General features: G+C 49.9%; 1 protein-coding gene across 8 annotated transcripts in view; it reads left to right on the forward strand.

The window, feature by feature from the left end:
- Positions 1-9,752: 9,752 nt before the first annotated feature.
- Positions 9,753-22,967, forward strand: part of Wdr20 (WD repeat domain 20) — a 56,770-nt gene continuing 43,555 nt past the window's right edge. For 5 of the 8 annotated variants that reach the window (XM_042696883.1, XM_042696886.1, XM_042696888.1 and 2 more), the window contains exon 1: positions 9,777-10,077. In XM_042696883.1, the coding sequence (XP_042552817.1) occupies positions 9,829-10,077 (249 nt within the window). In that variant the 5' untranslated portion in view covers positions 9,777-9,828. Of the gene's footprint in view, positions 10,078-22,967 lie in introns of all 8 variants that reach the window. The other 3 variants (XM_042696882.1, XM_042696884.1, XM_042696887.1) reach the window with 3 other exon arrangements.

A 22,967-nucleotide genomic window follows, 5' to 3' on the forward strand; every position in this document is an offset into this window, starting at 1 on the left:
CACCACATAAGCAAAAAAAAAGAAAAGAAAAACGCCGGAAGTGGCGCTGTGGCTCCAGTGGTAGAGCGCTAGCCTTGAACTGAAGAGCTGAGGGACAGCGCCCAGGCCCAGAGTTCAGGCCCCACAACCAGACTCCCCCCCCCAAAAAAAAAAAAAAAGAAAAAAAAAATTGAATGCCAAAATCCTACATATTTCTAGAACCACACAGATATCCAGGTGGCAATTCTTTCTTTCTTAAAGCCTCTTCAGAAAATTCTATACTGTATTGCACTAAATTGACATGGCTGTCCCATCACAGGACCGCAGTCTGCTTTTGGCAAAAAGGTAGATGGAATGAGGTATGCCCAAGCAACTAGATATGAAAGGTAAATACATCTAACAACCGAGCGGCTGGAGCCCCTCAGGAGGCCAGGAGTAGAGCCATCCCGCAGCCAGTGAAGTGACCCCGAGGCGAGGTCCAGCTCAGGGCTCGGGCGGGAGCTGCGGCAGCACTGGAGCTGTTGTCAGAAGACGGTTAGCTATTAACTCACCAGGTGAGGATGTTTCCCAGAGGAGGTGCGGCATTCACTTGAGTCCTCCTGAATGCGGGGCTCCCATCTACCTGCAGCATGCTGAAAGAGAAAGGTTCTGTTCTCAAAGAGCCCACCGTCTCCTTGGGGAGGTGGGCTGCTTAAATAAATGTGCGTATAAAATGATCTATGATTAGACATTGTGGTTATGTGCTATAAATGAACTCACAATGTTGCAGAAAACCCCCCGAAGAGATGAAGTTAGATTTGGGTAAGGAGAGCGGGTGCATGCACACGCAGGTGACTGTGGAACTGAGGTTTAAGGGTAGCAGTGCCCGGTTCCCCCGGATGGACAGACGGGAAAGGGCGTCTCACTTCTCCGTGAAAGCGTAGGAATGGCGGGTATGAGGAACTAGCTGAGCCAGCACTCGGTTAGAGGGCATGTGGGAAGGCAAGCACCAGGAAGAGAAATGAGAAAAAAAATCCAAAACTATTCGGAAGGAAAAGTAGGCAGGGGATGTCCGCAGGTGGGGGCGGTGGAGAAGAGGGCTAATGCTGGGAATATGGTGAAAGTGCACATTTAATATACATACATGAAAATAACAATGAAACCGGCTGAAAGCGTGTGAAGGGGCGGGGCTGGAGGCCTGGCTCAGGTGGTAGAGTGCCAGCCAATGAACGAAAGTGTCAGATACCGAGTTTGAGTCCTGGTCTCAGACAGAAAAGCAGAAAGTGGGGTAGGGGAAGGCCAACAATAGAGAGGGATGATTTTTGTACATTGTTTTACTGTAACTGTACATTGTGGCATTTCCATACGTGCAGCATCGATGGAATATTCCATATACTAGTATTATATGAGGGTGAAGGAGGGAGAGGAAAACTAGAAATCCAGGTTAGTATATATTTGATCTGATCATTTACAACATGTTTAGCAATATTCTAGGGGATCCTTCTTCTGAAGAAAACAAAGAATGGCCTGTAACTCACTCTGTGACCCAGGTTGGACTTAAATTTTTTTTTTTTGGTCAGTTGTGGGGCTTGAAATGAGGACCTGAATGTTGTCCTTGAGCATTTTCACTCAAGGCTAGTGGTCTACCACTTTGAGCCACTGTGACATTTTCAGTGTTCAGTGGTTAATTGGAGATGAAGGTTTCATGGACTAGGGCTGGGAAGGTGGCTCAGCGGTAGAGCACTTGCCTTGCATGCCTGAGGCCCTGGGTTCGATTCCTCAGCACCACATAAGAAAAAAGCTGGAAGTGGCGCTGTGGCTCAAGTGGTAGAGTGCTAGCCTTGAGCTGAAGAGCTGAGGGACAGCGCCCAGGCCCAGAGTTCAGGCCCCACGACCGGACCCCCCCCCCAAAAAAAAAAAAAGTTTCATGGACTTTCCTGCCTAGGCTGGCTTCAAACCATGATCCTCAGATCTCAGCCTCCTGAGTAGTTAGGATTACAGGCCTGGGCCACCAGCCCGGCGCTAACAAATCACTTTATAATTATGTAATTTAGGAAGATAGATGGATAGATACTATTTTTTCTGTTGCTCTAGAAAATCAACATACAGATTTTGGATTTTGGTAGTGGTTCTAGAGAAACAGCTGCAATTCCTTAGTTGGTTCTGTGGTTTCTGGAATTGGCTTGCTAACCTAATGTTGCAGACAGTCCTTCTTATAGCCTAGAGAACACACATAATCCCTGGTTTGAATTGTTCAAAGAACTATGTAAATGCATTAGATATTCCTAATTCACCACTTGTGAGGTAAAGAATACAGTAACTCTATTAAACTATTATTTTCCAGTAAAAAAAAAAAGAATTCAGTAACTCTATACAAGATGCTTTAAAAAATATTATTTTTAAAAAATATTATTTTTACAAAGCTGGGCACCCGTGGCTCACACCTGTAATCCTAGCTACTCAGAAAGCTGAGATCTGAGGATCATGGTTCAAAGCCAGCCCAGGCAGGAAAGACCATGAGACTCCTATCTCCAATAAACCACTAGAAAACCAGAAGTGATGCTGTGGCTCAAGTGGTAGAGTGCTAGCCTTGAGCTGAAGAGCTGAGGGACAGCGCCCAAGCCCAGAGTTCAAGCCCCACAACCAACCAAAATAATTTTTTTTTTTTTGGTAGTACAGAGGTTCTGAACTCAGGGATTTGTGCTTGTCCTGTGGGCATTCTACCTCATGGTCTTTCATCCTCCCTTCCTGGGCAGAGTAATGATGGAACATGATGAGCTCAGGGATTTAATTTCCCAGGTTAAGAAGTGTGTAAACACAACACTACTAAGTGTGCCCTTAAAGGAGTCTTCTTTCATGAGGCCACAGAGGTACACTTGTCAAAAGCCCAACAGGCTTTCATGACTGGATTAGCTGACTGCAAACCTAATTTAACTCTCAGCCTTGGAGGGTGTGTGAGGTCAAAGATGAAGGACACAGAGTGATCTGTGAAGAGGTGCACTATACATCTACAGGATTTCTTGAGGGTTCTCCTTCACATAAGCAGATGAAATGGGCGTAGGCTAATGGTGGAAGGAAAATGAAGCCGTAGCAGACTGAATGAGCCCACAGACTTTTACCAGGTAACTGAACACTGAAGACTCTGGTTCTGCACTGACCTTGATTCTAGTAGATCCAAAATGCCAGGGTGGCCCTCCAGTCAGAGGTGCTGATAGTCATCAGGTGATTGATGGAGTTTTAGCCAAGGCCCCCCACTCTGTGTTTCTGCCGGGTTTTGAATTCATCCCATGGTGATTTCCTTATTCTCAGCATGTGTAATTGGGATAGGTATCCACTGTTTTTCCTAACCCATGGGAAGAGGGTTATTATGTTGGTAAAGGCAAAAGGAAAGCCATAAGAACACTGCTGAGTAATAACAACGATGCAATCAGATAACCACAGAGATCAGTGCCATCACCAAAGACCTATGATAGTTCTTGCCTGAATTCTGGGCCTGGGCACTGTCTCTCAGCTCTTCAGCTCAAGGCTAGCGCTCTACCACTTGAGCCACAGCGCCACTTCCAGTTTTTTTTCTTTTTTGCTTATGTGGTGCTGAGGAATCGAACCCAGGTCCTCATGCATGCAAGGCAAGCGCTCTACCACTGAGCCACCTTCCCAGCCCTTGTTTTCTTTTCTTCTTTTTTTTTTGTGCTGGTACTGGGGCTTGAACTCAGGGCCAGGGTGCTATCCTTCTACTTCTGGCCTTTTAAAAATTATTTTTTGGCCAGTCCTGGGGCTTGAACTCAGGGCTGGGCACTGTCACTGAGCTTCTTTGCCCAAGGCTAGCACTCTACCACTTGAGCCATAGAACCACCTCTGGGGTTTTCTGTGTATGTGGTACCTGAGGAATCGAACCCAGGGCTTCATGCATGCTAGGCAAGCACTCTACCACTAAGCCACATTCCCAACCCCCTCCAGCCTTTTTTTTTTTTTTTTTTAAAGTTTATTGGAGAAAAAGTATCACAGACTTTTTTTTTTTTTTTGGGGGGGGGGAACGTCCAGTCCTGGGGCCTGAACTTTGGCCTGGGCGCTGTCCCTCAGCTCTTCAGCTCAAGACTAGTGCTATACCACTTTTCACAGACTTTTTACTGCTTGGGCTGGCCTTTTTTTTTTTTTTAATTTTTTTGGCCGGTCATGGGTCTTGAACTCTGGGCCTGGGGGCTGTCCCTCAGCTCTTCAAGGCTAGCACTCTACCACATGAACTACAAGGCCACTTCCAGCATTTTCTGCTTATGTGGTGCTGAGGAATTGAACCCAGGGCCTCATGCATGTAAGGCAAGCACTCTACCACTGGGCCACCTTCCAGCCCTTGGGCTGGCCTTGAACCCCAATCCTCAGCTCTCATCCTCTTGAGTAGCTAGGATTGAGTAGCTAGGATTATAGACCGGAGCCACTGGCACTAGGCTTCTTACAGACTTTTCTGCCTAGGTTGTCTTTATTTTTTTTTTTTAATTTTATTTTATTGTAAAGCTACTATACAGAGGGTTACAGTTACATGAGTGAGGTAATGAGTACACTTCCTCTTGAACATTGTTACCCCCTCCATTGTTTTCCCCCCTAGGTTGTCTTTAAACTGTGATCCTCAAGATCTCAGCCTCCTGAGTAGCTGGGATTATAGGCAGAAGCCACTGGTGCCAGGCTAAAGGATGGTAGTTCTTACTACCTTCTTCAATTTTATTTGGCCTATGTAGAAGGCAGATGAACCTCAGAGATGAGTTACTGTAAGTTTGATCCAGTGGTGACTGATTGTAGCTGCTGGCTGTACTTGATGTGGCTTCCTTGCTTGAGCAGATTAACACACCTCCTCCTTGTACCTGGTAGGCAGTGACTGACCAGGCAAATGGCCTTTTCTCCCTATCTGTCCATAAGGCCTATCAGAAGCAACTTGCCTTCAGCTGCTAAGGCCAGCAATGCATGTTCACTGTCCTACACCAGGAGTAATTTTAACACTCTAGCCTTGTGTCACTATTTAATTCTCAGGAAACTTGATTGCCTTCCTCTTCCACCAGCTTTCATGCTGGTCCATTACAATGATGACATTATGCTCACTGCACCGAGTAAGAGAGGCAGTAACTAACTACTCTGGATGTGTTGGTAAAGCATTTGGGTACGAAGAGGATGGGGAATGAATCCAGCTGAAGCTCCAAGACTTCTACCTCAGTGGAACCTCAGGGGTCCAGTGTGTGGGCCATACTGAGCTGTCCCTGCTAAGGTCAGTTGTTGCACATGGCCCCTTCTACAACCAAGGAAGATGCACCACTATTTGGCTTTTGGAGGCAGTGCATTCCTCACCTAGATGTGGTCAAGGTGCTCAGCACCTCCAACAGCTGCTAGTGTTCATGAGGGGCCTAGAATGAAAAGTTTCTTTTCTTTTTCTTTTTTTTTTGTCAATCATGGGGCCTGAACTCCAGGCCTGGGCGCTGTCCCTCAGCTCTTCAGCTCAAGGCGAGCACTCTACCACTTGAGCCACAGCGCCACTTCCAGCTTTTTCTGCTTATGTGGTGCTGAGGAATCGAATCCAGGGCCTCATGCTTGCAAGGCAAGCACTCTGCCACTGAGCCACCTTCCCAGCCCTGATTAGGGTCTTTGAAGGAGCATGATTGGAAAATTGGTGACAAAAGACATCTGGAGAAGTGGCAGCTGGGTAGATCTCTATAAACTGATAAGAGATGTGAAGATACTTCTGTCAGCAAAAGGTGACTTTAGCAGAGGACTGTAGGATGACATGTGGGTGGAGAGGAGTCGCCCTGTTTTGCCAGCTGTTCATCATTGCCCTATGGACTTGGAGCCTCCAATAGGGCATCATTTCCTGGAATGATCAGCCAGCTGACGGCAGGTTGGTTATACTGGGCCAATCTCATTGGAAGGGAGAGTACCCTGTCCTTACTGGAATAGACACTTATTCTTTTTTTTTTTTTTTCGGGTCCGGTTGTGGGGCCTGAACTCTGGGCCTGGGCGCTGTCCCTCAGCTCTTCAGCTCAAGGCTAGCGCTCTACCACTTGAGCCACAGCACCACTTCTGGCTTTTTTCTTTTTGCTTATATGGTGCTGAGGAATCGAACCCAGGGCCTCGAGCATGCAAGGCAAGCGCTCTACCACTGAGCCACCTTCCCAGCCCTAGACACTTATTCTTGTATAGACTTACCTTTCTAGCACATAATGTACCGGCTGAAACTGCCATTTGCTGTCTTACAGAATGCCTTACTCACCATCCTGGTATTCCACACAGCATTGCTTCTGACTAATGAACCCATTCACAGCCAAAGACGTGCAGCAATGGGCCTATGCTCGTGGAATTCACTGGATTTGCCATGCTCCCTACCTATCCTGAAACGGCTGGCTTAACAGGAGTGGTGGAATGACCTTCTGATGCTCTAACTGCAGGGCCAGCTAGTGCAGTATCTTGTGGGGTGGGACAAGGTTCTCCAGAAGGCTGGAGAACTGAATCATCATCCAATCTGTTGTATTCTTTCTCTTATAGACAGGATTCACAGGTCTAGAAATCAAGGGGTAAAATTACTTTGCTTCCAGTTCCTGAGATCTTATGATGTTCTGCCGACTTAGAAGATTTAGTTTCAGAGGAAGTAGTCATTTATGAGAGGATACAATGATGTTATTGAATTGGAAGTTAAGACTTCCTCTTAGCCATTTTGGGCTCTTCATGCCCCTGAGTCAACAAGCTAAGAAGGGAGTTATTGTTGGAGGAATGATGGATTCTTCCTGACTCCCAATGGATTACTACTTCACAGTGCAAGTGGGGAAGAGAAGGTCTGAAGCACAGGAGCTAATGTAGTAGGATGTCTCTTACTATTGCCACGCCCTGCTATTAAGACCCAGCTACAACAATCTAATTCAGGCTGTAGGAGAAATGAAGGAAGGAGTTAGTCATGGATATTTCTTTCTTATTTTTTTTGGGGGGTGAGGGTCTGGTCATGGGGCCTGTACTCTGGGCCTGGGCGCTGTCCCTCAGCTCTTCAGCTCAAGGCTTTACCACTTGAGCCACAGCACCACTTCCGGCTTTTTTCTTATGTGGTGCTGAGGAATTGAACCCAGGGCCTCAGGCATGCAAGGTAAGTACTCTACCACTGAGCCACCTTCCCAGCCCTTCTTTCCTATTTTTGTAAGAATATTTTTATGCATATATAAAGCAGATATCTATCTGGGCACTAGTGTAATTCTAGCTACTCAGGAGGCTCAGATCTGAGGATAGTGGTTCAAAGCCAGCAGGAAAGTGTGAGACTATCTCCAATCAACCACCAGAAAACAGGAAGTGGTGCTGTGGCTCAAACTTACAGGCAGGATAGTTATAACAGGCTAGTAAGGTAAGTGTGTGTGTGTGTATATATGTGTATGTGTGTGTGTGTGTGTGCGTGCGCGGGTCCTAGGACTTGAACTCAGAGCCTACGTGCTGTGCCTGAGCTTTTTCATTCAAGGCTGGTGCTGTACCACTTTCGACTTTTTGGTGGTTAATTGACGAGTCTCACAGATACTGCTCCCAGGCTGGCTTACTCTAGTGCTTTTCTTACCTGAATGTACAAAGGCTACAGGATGTAGATGGCAAATGCATTGTTACATCATTGTCACAGTTAGTGCTGTTATCTCTAGTTTAAAATGTTTTTTTGTCTATTCTTTTCTCTGTACTGGGGATCCAATCCAGGACACGGCACTTGCTAGGCTAGCGCTTTGCCGCTGAGCTGCATCCCAGCCCTCTACCTGTTTTACACCACACAAAATGCTTACGATTTAAACTCTCCCACTTTCTGAACTCACCAACCCTTTGGGCCACGTGGGCGAATCATTATGCTGCCTAGACTGGCCGGAACTCCTGGGCCAAGGGACCCTCCTGCCTGCTTCGCGTCCTCCACCGCTCCCTGCGGCTCGGGCTCAGACCTGTGACTTCCCAACAACGCGGGCTTCCCGCTTTCACTTAAGATAAAGCCCAGCCTTCGGGTACCTCCCCGGCAGCGCGGGAAGGTCCCCACCAGGCTTCCCCACGGGCCGAAGGTCTTCAGTATTCTGGGACCAGAGTGAGCAGTCCAGGCTGAGGCGGCCCCGCCCAGGCGAGAGGTCACAGGCCATGCGGGGAGGTCACGGCCCAGCCAGGAGGTCACAGCTCAGCCGGGAGGTCACAGCGCAGGCGGGGAGGTCACAGGCCGAGTGGGGAGGTCACAGCCCAGCTCGGAGGTCACAGCCCAGCCCGGAGGTCACAGCCCAGCCCGGAGGTCACAGCGCAGGCGGGGATGTCACAGGCCGAGTGGGGAGGTCACAGCCAGGCGGGGAGGCCACAGCCCAGCCCAGAGGTCACAGCGCAGGCGGGGAGGTCACAGCCCAGCCCAGAGGTCACAGCGCAGGCGGGGAGGTCACGGCCCAGCCCGGAGGTCACAGCGCAGGCCGGGAGGTCACAGCCAGGCGGGGTCACAGCCTAGGCGGGGAGGTCACAGCCCAGCCCGGAGGTCACAGCGCAGGTGGGGAGGTCACAGCCCAGGCGGGGAGGTCACGGCCCAGGGGGAGGTCACAGCCAGGCGGGGAGGTCACAGCCCAGGGGGAGGTCACAGCCAGGCGGGGTCACGGCCTGGGCGGGGAGGTCTCCGCCCAGGGGGAGGTCACAGCCAGGCGGGGTCACAGCCCAGGCGGGGAGGTCACAGCCCAGGGGGAGGTCAAAGCCAGGCGGGGTCACGGCCTGGGCGGGGAGGTCTCCGCCCAGGGGGAGGTCACAGCTAGGCAGGGTCACAGCCCAGGCGGGGAGGTCACAGCCCAGGGGGAGGTCACAGCCAGGCGGGGTCATGGCCTGGGCGGGGAGGTCTCCGCCCAGGGGGAGGTCACAGCCCGGCGGGGAGGTCACAGCCCAGGGGGAGGTCACAGTCAGGCGGGGTCACGGCCTGGGCGGGGAGGTCTCCGCCCAGGGGGAGGTCACAGCCAGGCGGGGTCACAGCCCGGGCGGGGAGGTCACAGCCAGGCGGGGTCACAGCCCGGGCGGGGAGGTCACAGCCAGGCGGGGAGGTCACAGCCCAGCCCGGAGGTCACAGAGCAGGTGGGGAGGTCACAGCCCAGCCCAGAGGTCACAGCGCAGGCGGGGAGGTCACAGCCAGGCGGGGTCACAGCCTAGGCGGGGAGGTCACAGCCCAGCCCGGAGGTCACAGCCCAGGCGGGGAGGTCACGGCCCAGGGGGAGGTCACAGCCAGGCGGGGAGGTCACAGCCCAGGGGGAGGTCACAGCCGGGGTGGGGAGGTCACAGCTCAGGCAGGGAGGTCACAGCCAGGCGGGGTCACAGCCCGGGCGGGGAGGTCACAGCCCGGGCGGGGAGGTCACAGCCCGGGAGGGGAGGTCACGGCCCAGCTGGGGTCGCGGCCCGGGTGGGGCGGCCCCGCCCAGGCGTGGTACCCGCCCACCCCGACCCTGGACCGGACGGCGCTCGCCTCGGGCTTCCGGCGCGCGGACGCGGGAGGGCTCTGGGTCGGGGTCTTCGGCAGCAGGGCCTGCGCCGCTGAGGACGGCGTCGGGAGCCCCCGGTGGCTCCCTCCCACGGGTTCTCCTCGGCCGCGGCGCTCCGAATGCCCGCCAGCCCCGCCCCGCCGCGCCCCCCCGCACCTGGGCAGCGCCCCGGGGAGGAGCCCGCGGGGGGCGCGCCGAGCCGCGCCGGCCAGGTGAGCGCGCGTGCGCAGTCGGTCCGTAAACAAGCCCGCCCCTTTCCCCTCGGCCCGCCTTCGGGGGGCCGGCTCGCGGGGGGGCGGGGCCGGGAGGAAGAGGCGGGGGCAGAGCCAGCGCCAGCCACGGCGCCTGCGCGGTGGGCGTGATCCGGGCACTTAGGGCAGGATGAACGCTGCTTTCCAAGATGGCGACGGAGGGAGGAGGGAAGGAGATGAACGAGATTAAGACCCAATTCACCACCCGGGAAGGTCTGTACAAGCTGCTACCGCACTCGGAGTACAGCCGGCCCAACCGGGTGCCCTTCAACTCGCAGGGATCCAACCCTGTCCGCGTCTCCTTCGTAAACCTCAACGACCAGTCTGGCAACGGAGACCGCCTCTGCTTCAATGTGGGCCGGGAGCTCTACTTCTATATCTACAAGGGGGTCCGCAAGGTACCGACCCGGCGTCCCCGGGGCCCGCCGGCGGCGCGGGCAGAGGCTGGGAGCAGGGCGGTGGCCGCGGGGCCCGGCGAGGCGTGGGCCGGGACGGCGGCCGGGCGGCCCGCGGAGGGCCCCGGGGCGCGGCGGCGGGGCGGCGGCGTGCCGCGCCGGGGGTCCCGGGCCGGCGCCGGGGAGTGCGGGGCCGCGGCCGCCTCCCTGCCGGCCGGCCGGGCCCCGGCGCCGGCCCGGGCCTGCGCGTCCCCGGAAGAGGTGGGGTGGCCGCCTCGCCGGCTCCGGTCGCCGCGGGTCCCCGGGAGGGCCGAGCGTCTCGCCCGGGGTCCGGGAACCGGGCGCCAGGCCGTCGGGAGTGGTGTGCGAGGCGGACCCGGGGCCGGGGAGGCGGAGGACTGGGACGAGGTCACGGAAGGACCCGCCGGGCTCGGAGCCTTGCGCCGCTGCCGGCCCCGCGCGCCGGGCGGCTGCCGGCGCCTCGGCCCCGGGGGGACCTTCCGGGGAGCCTGCCGGGGCTCGGGGATCACCCGGTCCCCGGGGTGCGGGCGGCCGGAAGGTCGGCTTCCGAGGGCTTGTGTGCGCGCGTGCCCGGATGAATCCTGTCCAGCAAGTTCAGGCTGCGTCCCGGCCGGGAGGGCCGGGCCCGCCGCGGTGGGGAGCCGGCCTCCTCTCCTCGGCGGGCAACTTAGCAGGGATTCCGCGAAGCAGCAGCAGCTACAGCTGCTCCCCTTGGCGGTGGAGCTGGGTTCTGGGACCGGCTTACTTTGGACGTGGTGTCCCCCCCCCCCCCGCACTGCCCCCGGGAAGGGGTCCGCAGATCCAGACCCCGGGTGGACCCCGGCGTGAAGATGCAGCCAGCTCGTTTCCTTCCGATCAGTGTTTGTTCTCGTCAGGCGCCGACCGCGGCCGTTCGTGGTCTGCCTGCCGGCAGGCGTTTCCCCGAAGAGGTGGCCTGATGTCTCCTCTTCGGGGATGGAGGAACGGAAGCAGTCAGTACGGGAGCTGAAGTTTTTGTGCCACTCCCAACTTCATTACCGGCTGACTTGTTGGGTGACCTTGGGAGTTTTTAAGCATTCATTTGTATTTTTTCTTAATTTAGAAAGGGATTATTGTACTGCACTGTTGCAGTGCGTTGTAATTGGTAATATACAGTAAAAAAGGAACTCTAAAGCGAGGAACCACTCAGTAGATGTAAAATGTAGTGGAAATCCCTCAAGAGTAGCTGTCAGGAAAGAAGCTACCATCTCGATACTCATGCTCTGAATGCAAACATCAATTCCCCCCTGTGGAAATGAGTTTAGAATGATACACTATTAAAATTTATGTTTAGAATCAGGTGTGGCCGTTCAAGCCTGGAATCCCAACACGTGGGAGGCAGAAGCCGTCGATTGCGAGTTTGAGGCCAGCCTGGGCCACATAGCAAGACACTATGTCAGTAAAAACCTAAAAGCACCCCTCCCCACCCCCAGCGATGGGAATCAGATCCAGCAAGTACTCCACCACGGAACTACACACCTCTTCATTTAAAAAGTAGTTTCCTGGCCAACATCATCTGGGTCTGGTAGTCCTTATTTGCATAGTAAAAACAGGTCATTTGTGCTAGGCACAGGTGGCTCACAGCTGTAATTCTAGCTACTCTGGAGGTTGAGATCTGAGGATCAAAGCCAGCCCAGGCAGAAAAGTCGGTGAGACCCTTATCTCCAATTGCCACCGAAAAAGACGGAAGTGGAGCTGTAGCTCAAATGATAGGATGCTAATTTTGAGCAAAAAAGCACCGGGATAGCATCTAGGCTCTGACTTCAAGCCCCAGGACCATACATAATAAATAAATAAAACTCCAGTGGGTCATTTGGTTGGAAGTATCTTTGCAGTGTTCTCTTTCATTGGGACACTAGGGACACTATTCACTGAAAGGTAAGATTAAGAGAGCATTTCAGAGGCTTGGTGCTGGTGGCTCACACCTGTAATCCTAGCTGTTCAGGAGACTGTGATCTGAGGATCAAGGTTCAGAGCCAGCTCAGGCAGAAAAATCTGTGAGATGCTTATCTCCAATTATCCACCAGAAAACCAGAAGTGGTGCTGTGGTTCAAAGCTAGAAAAGAGCTCAGGGATAGCTCCCAGGCCCTGAGTTCAAGCCCATGACCGACCAAAAATAAAAAAAAAAAAAGTCTGTTGAAGACAAATCTAAAATACAAAAGTTTCTTTTGCCTGCATAATTTGAATGCTTTTTGTGTTGTTGTTGATTGTAGGGCTTGAACTCAGGGCCTGGGCACTGTCCCCAAGCTCTTCAGCTCAAGGTGAGCATTCTACCACTTTGAGCCACAGCGCCACTTCTGGTTTTCTGGTTGTTATTTGGAGATAAGAGTCTCATGGGCTCTCCTGCCCAGGCTGGGTTTGAACTGGTATCCTAATACCTCAGCCACCTGAGTAGCTAGGATTATGAGCCACTGGTGTCCAGCTTATACTATACTTCTAAAAGATGTTTAAGAAGTGGAAACCATTTAATTTGGGGCTCAAAAGTAACGGGTATTTAAAAAAAAATTAAAGATTTTTTTTTATTTTTTTTTGGGTCCGGTCATGGGGCCTGAACTCTGGGCCTAGGCGCCGTCCCTCAGCTCTTCAGCTCAAGGCTAGCGCTCTACCGCTTGAGCCACAGTGCCACTTCCGGCTTTTTTTCTTTTTGCTTATGTGGTGCTGAGGAATCGAACCCAGGGCCTCAGGCATGCAAGGCAAGCGCTCTGCCACTGAGCCACCTTCCCAGCCCCACAATATCACAATTTTTTTTTTTTTTGTCGGTCGTGGGGCTTGAACTCTGGGCCTGGGCGCTGTCCCTCAGCTCTTCAGCTCAAGGCTAGCGCTCTACCACTTGAGCTACAGCGCCACTTCCGGTTTTCTGGTGGTTTATTGGAGATAGGAGTCTCACAGTCTCTCCTCCCCGGGCTGGCTTTGAACCGCGATCCTCAGATCTCAGCCTCCTGAGTAGCTAGGATTACAGGCGTGAGCCACCAGCGCCCGGCACAACATCACAATTTTAAGAAAGCTAAATTTAATGCTTAGAAAAGTATCTTTAAGGGGCTGGGAAGGTGGCTCAGTGGTAGAGCGCTTGCCTTGAATGCCTGAGGCCCTGGGTTCAATTCCTCAGCACCATATAAGCAAAAAGAAAAAAGCCAAAAGTGGCGCTGTGGCTCAAGTGGTAGAGCGCTAGCCTTGAGCTGAAGAGCTGAGGGACAGCGCTCAGGCCCCAGGACCGGACCCCACCAAAAAAATTGTGATATTGTAGTGGGGCGCTGGTGGTTCATACCTATAATCCTAGGTACTCAGAAGGCTCAGATCTGAGGATCACAGTTCAAAGCCAGCCCGGGCAGGAAAGTCCATGAGACTCCTATCTACAGTAAGCGGCGCTGTGGCTCAAGTGGTACAGTGCTAGCCTTGAGCTGAAGAGCTGAGGGACAGTGTCCAGGCCCAGAATTCAAGCCCTACGACTGACTAAAAAAAAATTTTTTTTTTATGTTATGGTATATGTCTGTAATCCTAGCATTTGGGAGGTGGCGGTAGGAGGATTTAGAGTTTGAGGACAGCTTGAATTACTTTAGTGGGTTCAAAGGGTTTTTATAGTGAGATCTTGTGTCCAAAAAATGAAAGGATGACGGAGTAGCTCAGAGGTAGTCCTAGCAGAAGTCTGGGTTCCATCCCCAGGACTAAACAACAAAGAAATCAGTTGAGAAATGGTGTAGCAGAAGATAATAAAGTAATGGAGAAAAAACATGTTACAGATTTCTTTTTGTGTACTTGTGTCAAACCACATTATTTACAAGATCCATGTACTAGCAAACAACTTTTTTCCCTCCTCTGTGGTTACTAGGGTTTGAACCTCAGGCCTTTGAGCTTGCTAGGCAGGTTTGTTTTTTTTTTTGTCGGTCGTGGGGCTTGAACTCTGGGCTTGGGTGCTGTCCCTCAGCTCTTCAGCTCAAGGCGAGCGCTCTACCACTTGAGCTACAGCGCCACTTCCGGTTTTCTGGTGGTTTATTGGAGATAGGAGTCTCACGGTCTCTCCTGCCCGGGCTGGCTTTGAACCGCGATCCTCAGATCTCAGCCTCCTGAGTAGCTAGGATTATAGGCGTGAGCCACCAGCGCCCGGCTAGCTAGGCAGGTTTTTCTGTTTTGTTTTTGCCTGGGCTGGCTTGGACCTCAGTTGTCCTATTTATATTTCCCTCATTGCTGGGATTACAGGTGTGCACCACCATGACTATAGTCAGAATAACTTAATGTTCTCAACATTCAAGCCAAAGGGCCTTACTGCACTCCATTTAAGATTCCAAACCACGAATATATTGCTCAGACATGTTATTTAAATAATTCTTCCTGTAGGTGGAAAGTATGTTTAGATGGTTCTAAGACCTTATCAACTCCAAAGGTTATGTGGTTCTGAGCTATATATCTATCTATATATCTAGATATAGATATATAGATATCTTAATATATATATTTTTATTATTATTTTTTATTTTTATTTTTGGACCGGTCATGGGGCCTGAACTCTGGGCCTGGGTGCTGTCCTTCAGCTCTTCAGCTCAAGGCTAGCACTCTACCACTGGAGCCACAGTGCCACTTCTAGATTTTTCTGTTTATGTGGTGCTGAGGAATTGAACCCAGGGCCTCATGCATGCAAGGCAAGCACTCTACCGCTGAGCCACCTTCCTGGCCCCTGAGCTCAATATTTTTTAAGAAGTTAAATTCATCTTTTTGTTGGGGGAATGTCTTAATGTTTTGGGTTTATCACTTAATTTGAGTTGGACGGGGTCAAGTGTTACAGAAAGCAAATTGAAGTGCTGTGATTTTCTAAGTCTTTATGTAGAAAAGCTTTATATTTACCATGTTGAGATCAAACTGGTCAGAAGAGGAATCAATGGATAACATTTAAGATAAATTTAGAGCCCAGGTTTTAAAAATGTTAGATGATAGGTTTTCTTGGAAGAGAGTGAGCATTTTTGTTTTGAGAAATGTTTTGTTTCTGTTAAAACTGCAGGACCACCTGTTGGTGACTTCGGAGGAATACTTGCTTTGCGTGGAAGGTTAACTCGAATCTGTCTTTTAAACGTTTTTTTCCACAGACTGGCTATATATGTCATGTTTGCACCATTCTCTTCATTTGTAATTCTCACACCTCCCCACTCATTTAGAAAGAGGTTTAGATGTCTCAAACTTTTTATATGTGCTTTGAGAAATATTTCTATCATTTATTCATTCAGACATGGTCTGTCCTTGAATTCAATATCTTCCTGCCTCAGCCTCCTGAGTTCTGGAAGTATAGGTATGCACTAGCATATCCAGCTTACTTCAAGAAGTCTTTTTTTTTTTTTGGTCCAGTCGTGGTGCCTGAACTCGGCCTGGGCGCTGTCCCTCAGCTCTTTAGCTCAAGGCTAGAGCTCTACCATTTGAGCCACAGTGCCACTTCTGGCTTTTTTCATTTTGCTTATGTGGTGCTGAGGAATCGAACCCAGGGCCTCAGGCATGCAAGGCAAGCGCTGTACCACTGAGCCACCTTCCCAGCCGCACACATGCTTTTTTTTTTTGGTCTGTTGTGGGGCTTGAACTCTGCCGGGGTACTGTCCTTCAGCTCTTCAGCTCAAAGTAAGCACTCTACCACTTGAGCCACAGGGCAACTTCTGGTTTTCTTAGGGGTTTATTGGAGATAGAGTTCTTGTGACTCTCTTTAGGTAGTTTTAGCTTTATTTATTTATTTATTTATTTGGTCGTGGGTGTTGAACTCTGGGCCTGGCCGCTGACCCACAGTTCTTCAGTTCTGCAAGGCGAGCATGCTACCACTTGAGCCACAGCACCACTTCCTGGAGATAGAGTTTCACAGACTTTTCTGCCTGGGTTGGCTTTGAACCGTGATCCTCAGATCTCAGCCTCTTGAGTAGCTAGGAAACAGGCATGAGCCACCGGTGCCCGGCTTCCATGCTACTTTTGATTGATGGTAAACCCATGTTTCTTTTTCCATTAAAAGCTATTTATTGACTTCTGAAATCTTGATAAGATTTAGTCATTTGACCTTAGAATCTTATATCCTGAGTAGAATGCTCCTTAAACTTAAAGTAGGACATTTCTTGCTTCCCTTGACCTCTTAAGGGGAGAATGGTATTAGGATTTTGAAAGATCCTGTGGGTGGATTTGAAGAGCAGTGAGAAGCATTCAGAATATGTCAGCGAATTCTATGAGACAGCCATGAGTGTCATTCTGTCACCAAGTGTTTGTGGGCCATGTCTACTAAATAATACTATTCTAAATGCTGGATGTAGACAGTCTGTGTCCTCAAGAAACGTGCCATTATTAGCATTGAGTTTTTCTAGTGACTTAAGTGGTATTGTGCTTGGTAGACAACCTGAGTAAGAATCAATACATGGGTTAGGATACTTGTTACAAACTGGTTTGGTTGTACAGCTAGAGAAACTTACATATGAAGATTTTGAAGACAGAAGATTTTGATTTTGGTTGAGGTTAGTTATATGGATAGAAATACGAAATATGGTCCTGTTTGGTTATTCAGGAGAAGGCATAAAAAGAGATAACCACTGGGAGACATTCCAGTTTTAATTTTCAGGACACTTAAAATTATCTGAGAGCTGGGCGTGGTGGCTCACTCCTGTAATCCTAGCTACTTTGGAGGCTGAGATCTGAGGATCACAGTTCAAAGCCAGCCCAGGCAGGAAAGTCCATGAGAATCTTACCTCCAATAAACCACCAGAAAACCATGTTAGTGGTTAGCAGTTAGTGTTAGCCTTGAGCTAAAGAGCTCAGGGACAGTGCCTAGGCCCAGAATTCAAGCCCCATAACTGACCAAGGAAAAAAAAAATTTGAGAAGAGCAAAAACAAGTTACCTTATCCTCTTAACACCTAACTTTCTTTTTTTTTTTTTTTTTTTTTTTTGAGTCCAGTTGTGGGGCCTGAACTCTGGGCCTGGGCGCTGTCCCTCAGCTCTTCAGCTCAAGGCTAGCGCTCTACCACTTGAGCCACAGCGCCACTTCCTGCTTTTTGTTTTTGCTTTGTGGTGCTGAGGAATTGAACCCAGGGCCTCATGCATTCAAGGCAAGCGCTCTACCACTGAGCCGTCTTCCCAGCCCCTTTTTCTTTTTTTTGGTCTGTTGTGGGTTTGAACTCTGGGCCTGGGCGTTGTCCCTCAGCTCTTCAGCTCAAGGTTAACGTTCTACTTGAGCCATAGCACCACTTCCAGATTTTTCTGCTTATGTGGTGCTGAGGAATCAAACCCAGGGCTTCAAGCATGCAGGGTAAGCACTCTACCACTGAGCCACCTTCCCAGCCCAGGAGAAGAGCTCATTTAGTAGTAAGGAATATTTTTTTTTTGTCGGTCGTGGGGCTTGAACTCTGGGCCTGGGCGCTGTCCCTCAGCTCTTCAGCTCAAGGCGAGCGCTCTACCACTTGAGCTACAGTGCCACTTCCGGTTTTCTGGTGGTTTATTGGAGATAGGAGTCTCACGATCTCTCCTGCCTGGGCTGGCTTTGAACCGCGATCCTCAGATCTCAGCCTCCTGAGTAGCTAGGATGACAGGCGTGAGCCACCAGCGCCCGGCAGTAAGGAATATTTTAACGTTCGGAACTAATCACTTTGCAGACAATCCCACTGACTAGGCAGCTCCTCACCCCGTGTGCTTTATTTTTTCTTTTCTCTTTTTTTTCTTCTCTGCTCATCTCTGAATATACTTTGCTCTCCAGTTCAGAGGGCCTTAATGCTTTATTGTAATAAGTACTTGCGCATTCTTGTATTGGGTTAGGGTAAATCAAAGAAGTATGGGACCTGGGCCCTGACTGGAGAGGACTGTTACTGCACCAGGAGACATGATGATCCTACATGTGTTGTTTGTGGGAAGGAATCTCACAGTCCAGTGGAATAATAAGCAGCCTATACATTTAGCTAACTTTTTTTTTTTTGGTCGGTTGTGGGTCTTGAACTCTGGGCCTGAGTGCTGTCCCTCAGCTCTTCAGCTCAAGGCCAGTGCTCTACCACTTGAGCTACAATGCCACTTCTGGTTTTCTAGTGGTTTATTGGAGATAAAAGTTTCACGGACTTTCCTACCCGGGCTGGCTTTGAACCGGGATTGTCAGATCTCAGCCTCCTGAGTAGCTAGGATTACAGGCATAAGCCACCGGTGCCCAGCTCAGCTAACTTTTTTTTGTCAGTCATGGGGCTTGAACTCTGGGCTTGGGCGCTGTCCCTCAGCTCTTCAGCTCTAGGCTAGCACTCTACCACTTGAGCCATGGCACCACTTCCAGCTTTTTCTGTTTATGTGGTGCTGAGGAATCAAACCCAGGGCATTGTGCATGCAAGGCAAGCACTCTACCATTGAGCTACCTTCCCAGCCCTCAGCTAACTTTTATTAGACCTGTGGACACAAAGATGAGGAAGACAATCCTTGGCCTAAAGTGTTTACATTCTTGGGGAAGCTCCTGAAAAGCATTCACAAATGAGCCTAGTCTACTGGGTAGGTACTTTGTGCAGTTTGTGAGAGGATACTGTCCGGTCTTTGTTACTTACCCTTTTCATTTTCTCCTCAAAATAGTCCTTTGGGCTAGTCCATTGTAGCTCCTTCCTGCTGTTTAGATTCTGGCTTCATTTCTATCTTTCAGCAAGGAGAAGCTATTGATCACTTTCAGTAACATATATAAGCTTACACACAATTCTTATTACAGTTTTAGGCTGTTAGGTTGCTATAACAAAATGCTGGATAACTTAATAGAAAACAAATTTATTTCGCACAGTTCCAGATACTGGGATATCCAACCTCAGGGTGTTGAGAGATGGAGTGTTTGGTGGAGACCGCTTGCTTGCTGTGCACTCAGTGGTAGAAGGGTGAAGCAGTTCTCTGGGGTTTCTTTTATAAGAACACTAATACCATTTATGAGGGCTGTACACTCATAACCCAATCACCTAAAGTTCTGCTTCCTGATGTTATTGGTTAGATTTCAGCAGAGGAAATGGTTCCCCCCCCTCCCCCCTTTGGTTGGCTGTGGGGCTTGAACTCTGGGCCTGAGTGCTGTCCCTCAGCTCTTCAGCTCAAGGCTAGCGCTCTACCACTTGAGCCACAGTGCCACTTCCGGTTTTCTAGTGGTTTTTATTGGAGATAAGAGCCTCGGACATTCCTGCCTGGGCAGGCTTTGAACCGAGATCCTCAGATCTCCTGAGTAGCTAGGCATGAGCCACCAGTGCCCCTCTCTTATATTGTTCTTTTTTTTTTTTTTTTGGTCGGTCATGGGGCTTGAACTCTGGGCCTGGGCGCTGTCCCTCAGCTCTTCAGCTCAAGGTGAGCGCTCTACCACTTGAGCTACAGCGCCACTTCCGGTTTTCTGGTGGTTTATTGGAGATAGGAGTCTCACGATCTCTCCTGCCCGGGCTGGCTTTGAACTGCGATCCTCAGATCTCAGCCTCTTGAGTAGCTAGGATTACAGGCATGAGCCACCAGCGCCCGGCTTATATTGTTCTTATACTAGGGCTTGAACTCAAGGCCAGGGCACTGTCCCTTAGCTCAAGTTTATCACTCGTAACTCTGAGCCACCATTCCACTTAAGGCTTTTTGGAGGCTAATTGGAGTCTTAGGGATTTTCCTGCCTTGGCTTGCTTTGAACCTTGATCTGTGATCCTCAGATCTCTGCCTTCTTAGTAGCTAAGATTATAGGTGTGAACCATCAGAATCTGGCTTAGCATTTGAATTTTAAGCCCATAGCACAGATACCTTTCAAGCTTCTGTATTTATTGTTAGCTCTAACACCATCCTCATAGAATATAAGGTGTGGCACACCTTTTCTGTCTTGTTCTTCACTGTATTCCCAAGGTAGCTCTTTGAGCAGTGCTTGGCACATTACTATTGAGTGCATGTGTACTCTTTGCCTTGTTTGTTTTTGTTTGACCCTTCATTATTGGTGAGTTGTGGCTCCATAGTGTGTAAGACATTTCTGTGGACCACCTTGTGGAGCCTGGGAGGGGTAAGGTACGGCTGCCATTATTGTTGTTACTCCTATTTGGCAGATGAAGAATTAGATTTAGCAAGATGAATATTTTTTTTTTTTTGGTCCGGTCATGGGGCCTGAACTCTGGGCCTGGGCGCTGTCCCTCAGCTCTTCAGCTCAAAGCTAGCGCTCTACCACTTGAGCCACAGCGCCACTTCCGGCTTTTTTCTTTTTGCTTATGTGGTGCTGAGGAATCGAACCCAGGGCCTTGAGCATGCAAGGCAAGCGCTCTACCACTGAGCCACCTTCCCAGCCCCAGCAATGTGAATAATTGTTAGGATTAATGGTACCCACCACCTGTGACTCTGTAGTGTTTGTCTTTGTTTTTATTTTTTCTTCTTCCGGTGATGAGTTTGAACTCAGGTCCTCTTGCACTTAAGCCTATTATCCGGCCTTTTTTTTCTTTTTTTCTTTTTGGTTTTCTTTCAGACAGAGTTTCTCAGGGCCAGCCAACCTTACTTGTGGTTTTGCTAGTTTTTTAGCCTGGGCTGGTCTTGAACCCTGATTATCTTGATTTCTTACTCCTGAGTGTCTGGGAGTGCACGCATGAGCCACTATCTCTATCCCATGTGTTACTTTTTTATGTGATAACCGTGAGCACGTTGATTAACCTCAAAAATCTGCAGTTTCATTTATGTATATAATGATGAGAATATCGGTCCTGTTTACTTCCCTATTTCATGATTAAATGAAATATTATGTGAAAGTTCTATAAAAAAAATGGCAAGATAGCCTACCAATGTAAAATGTTCTTTTGGTTATGGAAAAATATACCAAAGGGTTAAAACTGACTCATTTTACTATGTGGGTAGTGGGGCTTGAACTCAGGGCCTGGGCTCTGTCCCTGAGCTCTTTTGCTCAAAGCTAACATCCCACCACTTTGAGCCACAGAGCCACTTTTGGTTTTCTGGTGGCTAATTGGAGATAAGAGTCTCACAGACTGCCTGCCCCGGTGGCTCACGCCTGTAATCCTAGCTACTCTGGAGGCTGAGATTTGAGGATTGCCATTCAAAGCCAGCTTGGGCAGGAAAGTAGTCCAAGAAATTCTTATCTTGAATAAACCACCAGAAAACCGGTGTGGTGTTGTAGGTCAAGTAGTAGAGCTCTAGCCTTGAGCTGAAGAGCTGAGGGAGGGGCTGGGAAGGTGGCTCAGTGGTAGAGTGCTTGCCTTGCATGCATGAGGCCCTGGGTTCGATTCCTCAGCACCACATAAGCGAAAAGAAAAAAGCCAGAAGTGGCACTGTGGCTCAAGTGGTAGAGTGCTAGCCTTGAGCTGAAGAGCTGAGGGACAGCGCCCAGGCCCAGATTTCATTCCCCACGACCGGACCCCCCAAAAAAAGAGCTGAGGGACAGGGCTCAGGCCCAACAACAACAAAAAAAAAAGAGTTTCACAGACTTTCCTGCCTGGCTTCAAACCCAGATCAGATCCTTAGAGCTCAGCTCCTTGGATGGCTAGGATTACAGGTGTGAGCCACTGGCACCTGGTGGCTCGCTGACTCTTTACTGTTTCTTTTCACCTGAGCCCTTCTAGGAGAATGACAGAGGCTGGCTCAAGTGAGAATGTGTCCGGGCACAGTGGCTCATACTGAAGTCTAAGGATTGTGATTGGAAGCCAGCTTCGGCAGGAAAGTCCTTGAGACTCTTGCCTCCAGTTAACCATCAAAAAGCCAAAAATAGAAATAAGGCTCAAGTGGTGGAGCGCCAGCCTTGAGTGAAAAAGCTGAGTGAGAACATGAGGCCTTGAGTTGGAAGCCCCAGCCCCAGAACCAAATAAATTAAAAAAAGAATGGGAAAGTAGAGTGCCTTAGAGACCTGCCTGCGAGAGGTTACAGGGCAATTTTTAGGAGCGCAGATGGTAAAGAAAAGAGGCCCTAGGGAGTAGAGCTCAGCCTCATCTAACCCTTGTAGAAGACGGCAGACTGCTCTTTTGACACATTTACTTATTAGTGCTCTTTAACCTGAATAGAATGTAGGAAATACCTCAATAAAGACTGAAAAAAAGTTTCACTTTTTTTTTTTTTTGATCATGGGCTTGAACTCTGGGCCTGGGCACTGTCCCAGAACTCTTCAGCTGAAGGCGAGTGCTAGTCTACCACTTGAGCCACAGCACCACTTCTGGTCATTAATTGGAGATAAGAGTTTCCCAGACTTTCCTGCCCAGGCTGGCTTTGAACCTCAATCCTCAGATCTCAGCCTCTCCTGAGTAGCTAGTATTATAGGGATGAGTCACTGGTGCCCAGCGTATCTTTTTTTTTTTTTTTTTTGGTTGGTCGTGGGCCTTGAACTCTGGGCCTGGGCGCTGTCCCTCAGCTCTTCATCTCAAGGCTAGCGCTCTACCACTTGAGCTACAGTGCCACTTCCGGTTTTCTGGTGGTTTATTGGAGATAAGAGTTTCATGGACTTTCCTGCCTGAGCTGGTTTTGAAACGAGATCCTCAGCCTCCTGAGTAGCTAGGATTACAGGTGTGAGCATATCTTTTTATTTTTAAAACTTGCTTTTTTTCCTTTTGGCTGCCTGGAGCTTGAACTTCGTATGCCTGCGAGACAGGTGCTCTTCCAGTTGGGCCACACTCACCGCCCAGCCCTTTTTGTTCCGGTTATTGTTGGGATAGGGTCTCATGTTTATTCCTGGCCTGGCCTGGATCTTGATCCTCCAACATCTGCTTCCCAAGTAGCAGGATGGCATACATGTACCATCATGCCCAGGTTTTATTGGACATGCTTTAGAGGGATTCTTGTGATTTCCCCTTCCTGACCCCCCAAGGATGGTCTGGTACTAAAATCCTCCTGATCGCCCCTTCCCAAGTGCTGGGATTATAGTTGTGAGCTACTACATGCGGTTTATTTTTACTAACATGTGCTTCAATTA

Source organism: Dipodomys spectabilis, unplaced genomic scaffold, assembly GCF_019054845.1.
Source record: "Dipodomys spectabilis isolate Male_0828 unplaced genomic scaffold, ASM1905484v1 ptg000212l, whole genome shotgun sequence".
In the NCBI taxonomy this organism is placed as follows: domain Eukaryota; kingdom Metazoa; phylum Chordata; class Mammalia; order Rodentia; family Heteromyidae; genus Dipodomys; species Dipodomys spectabilis.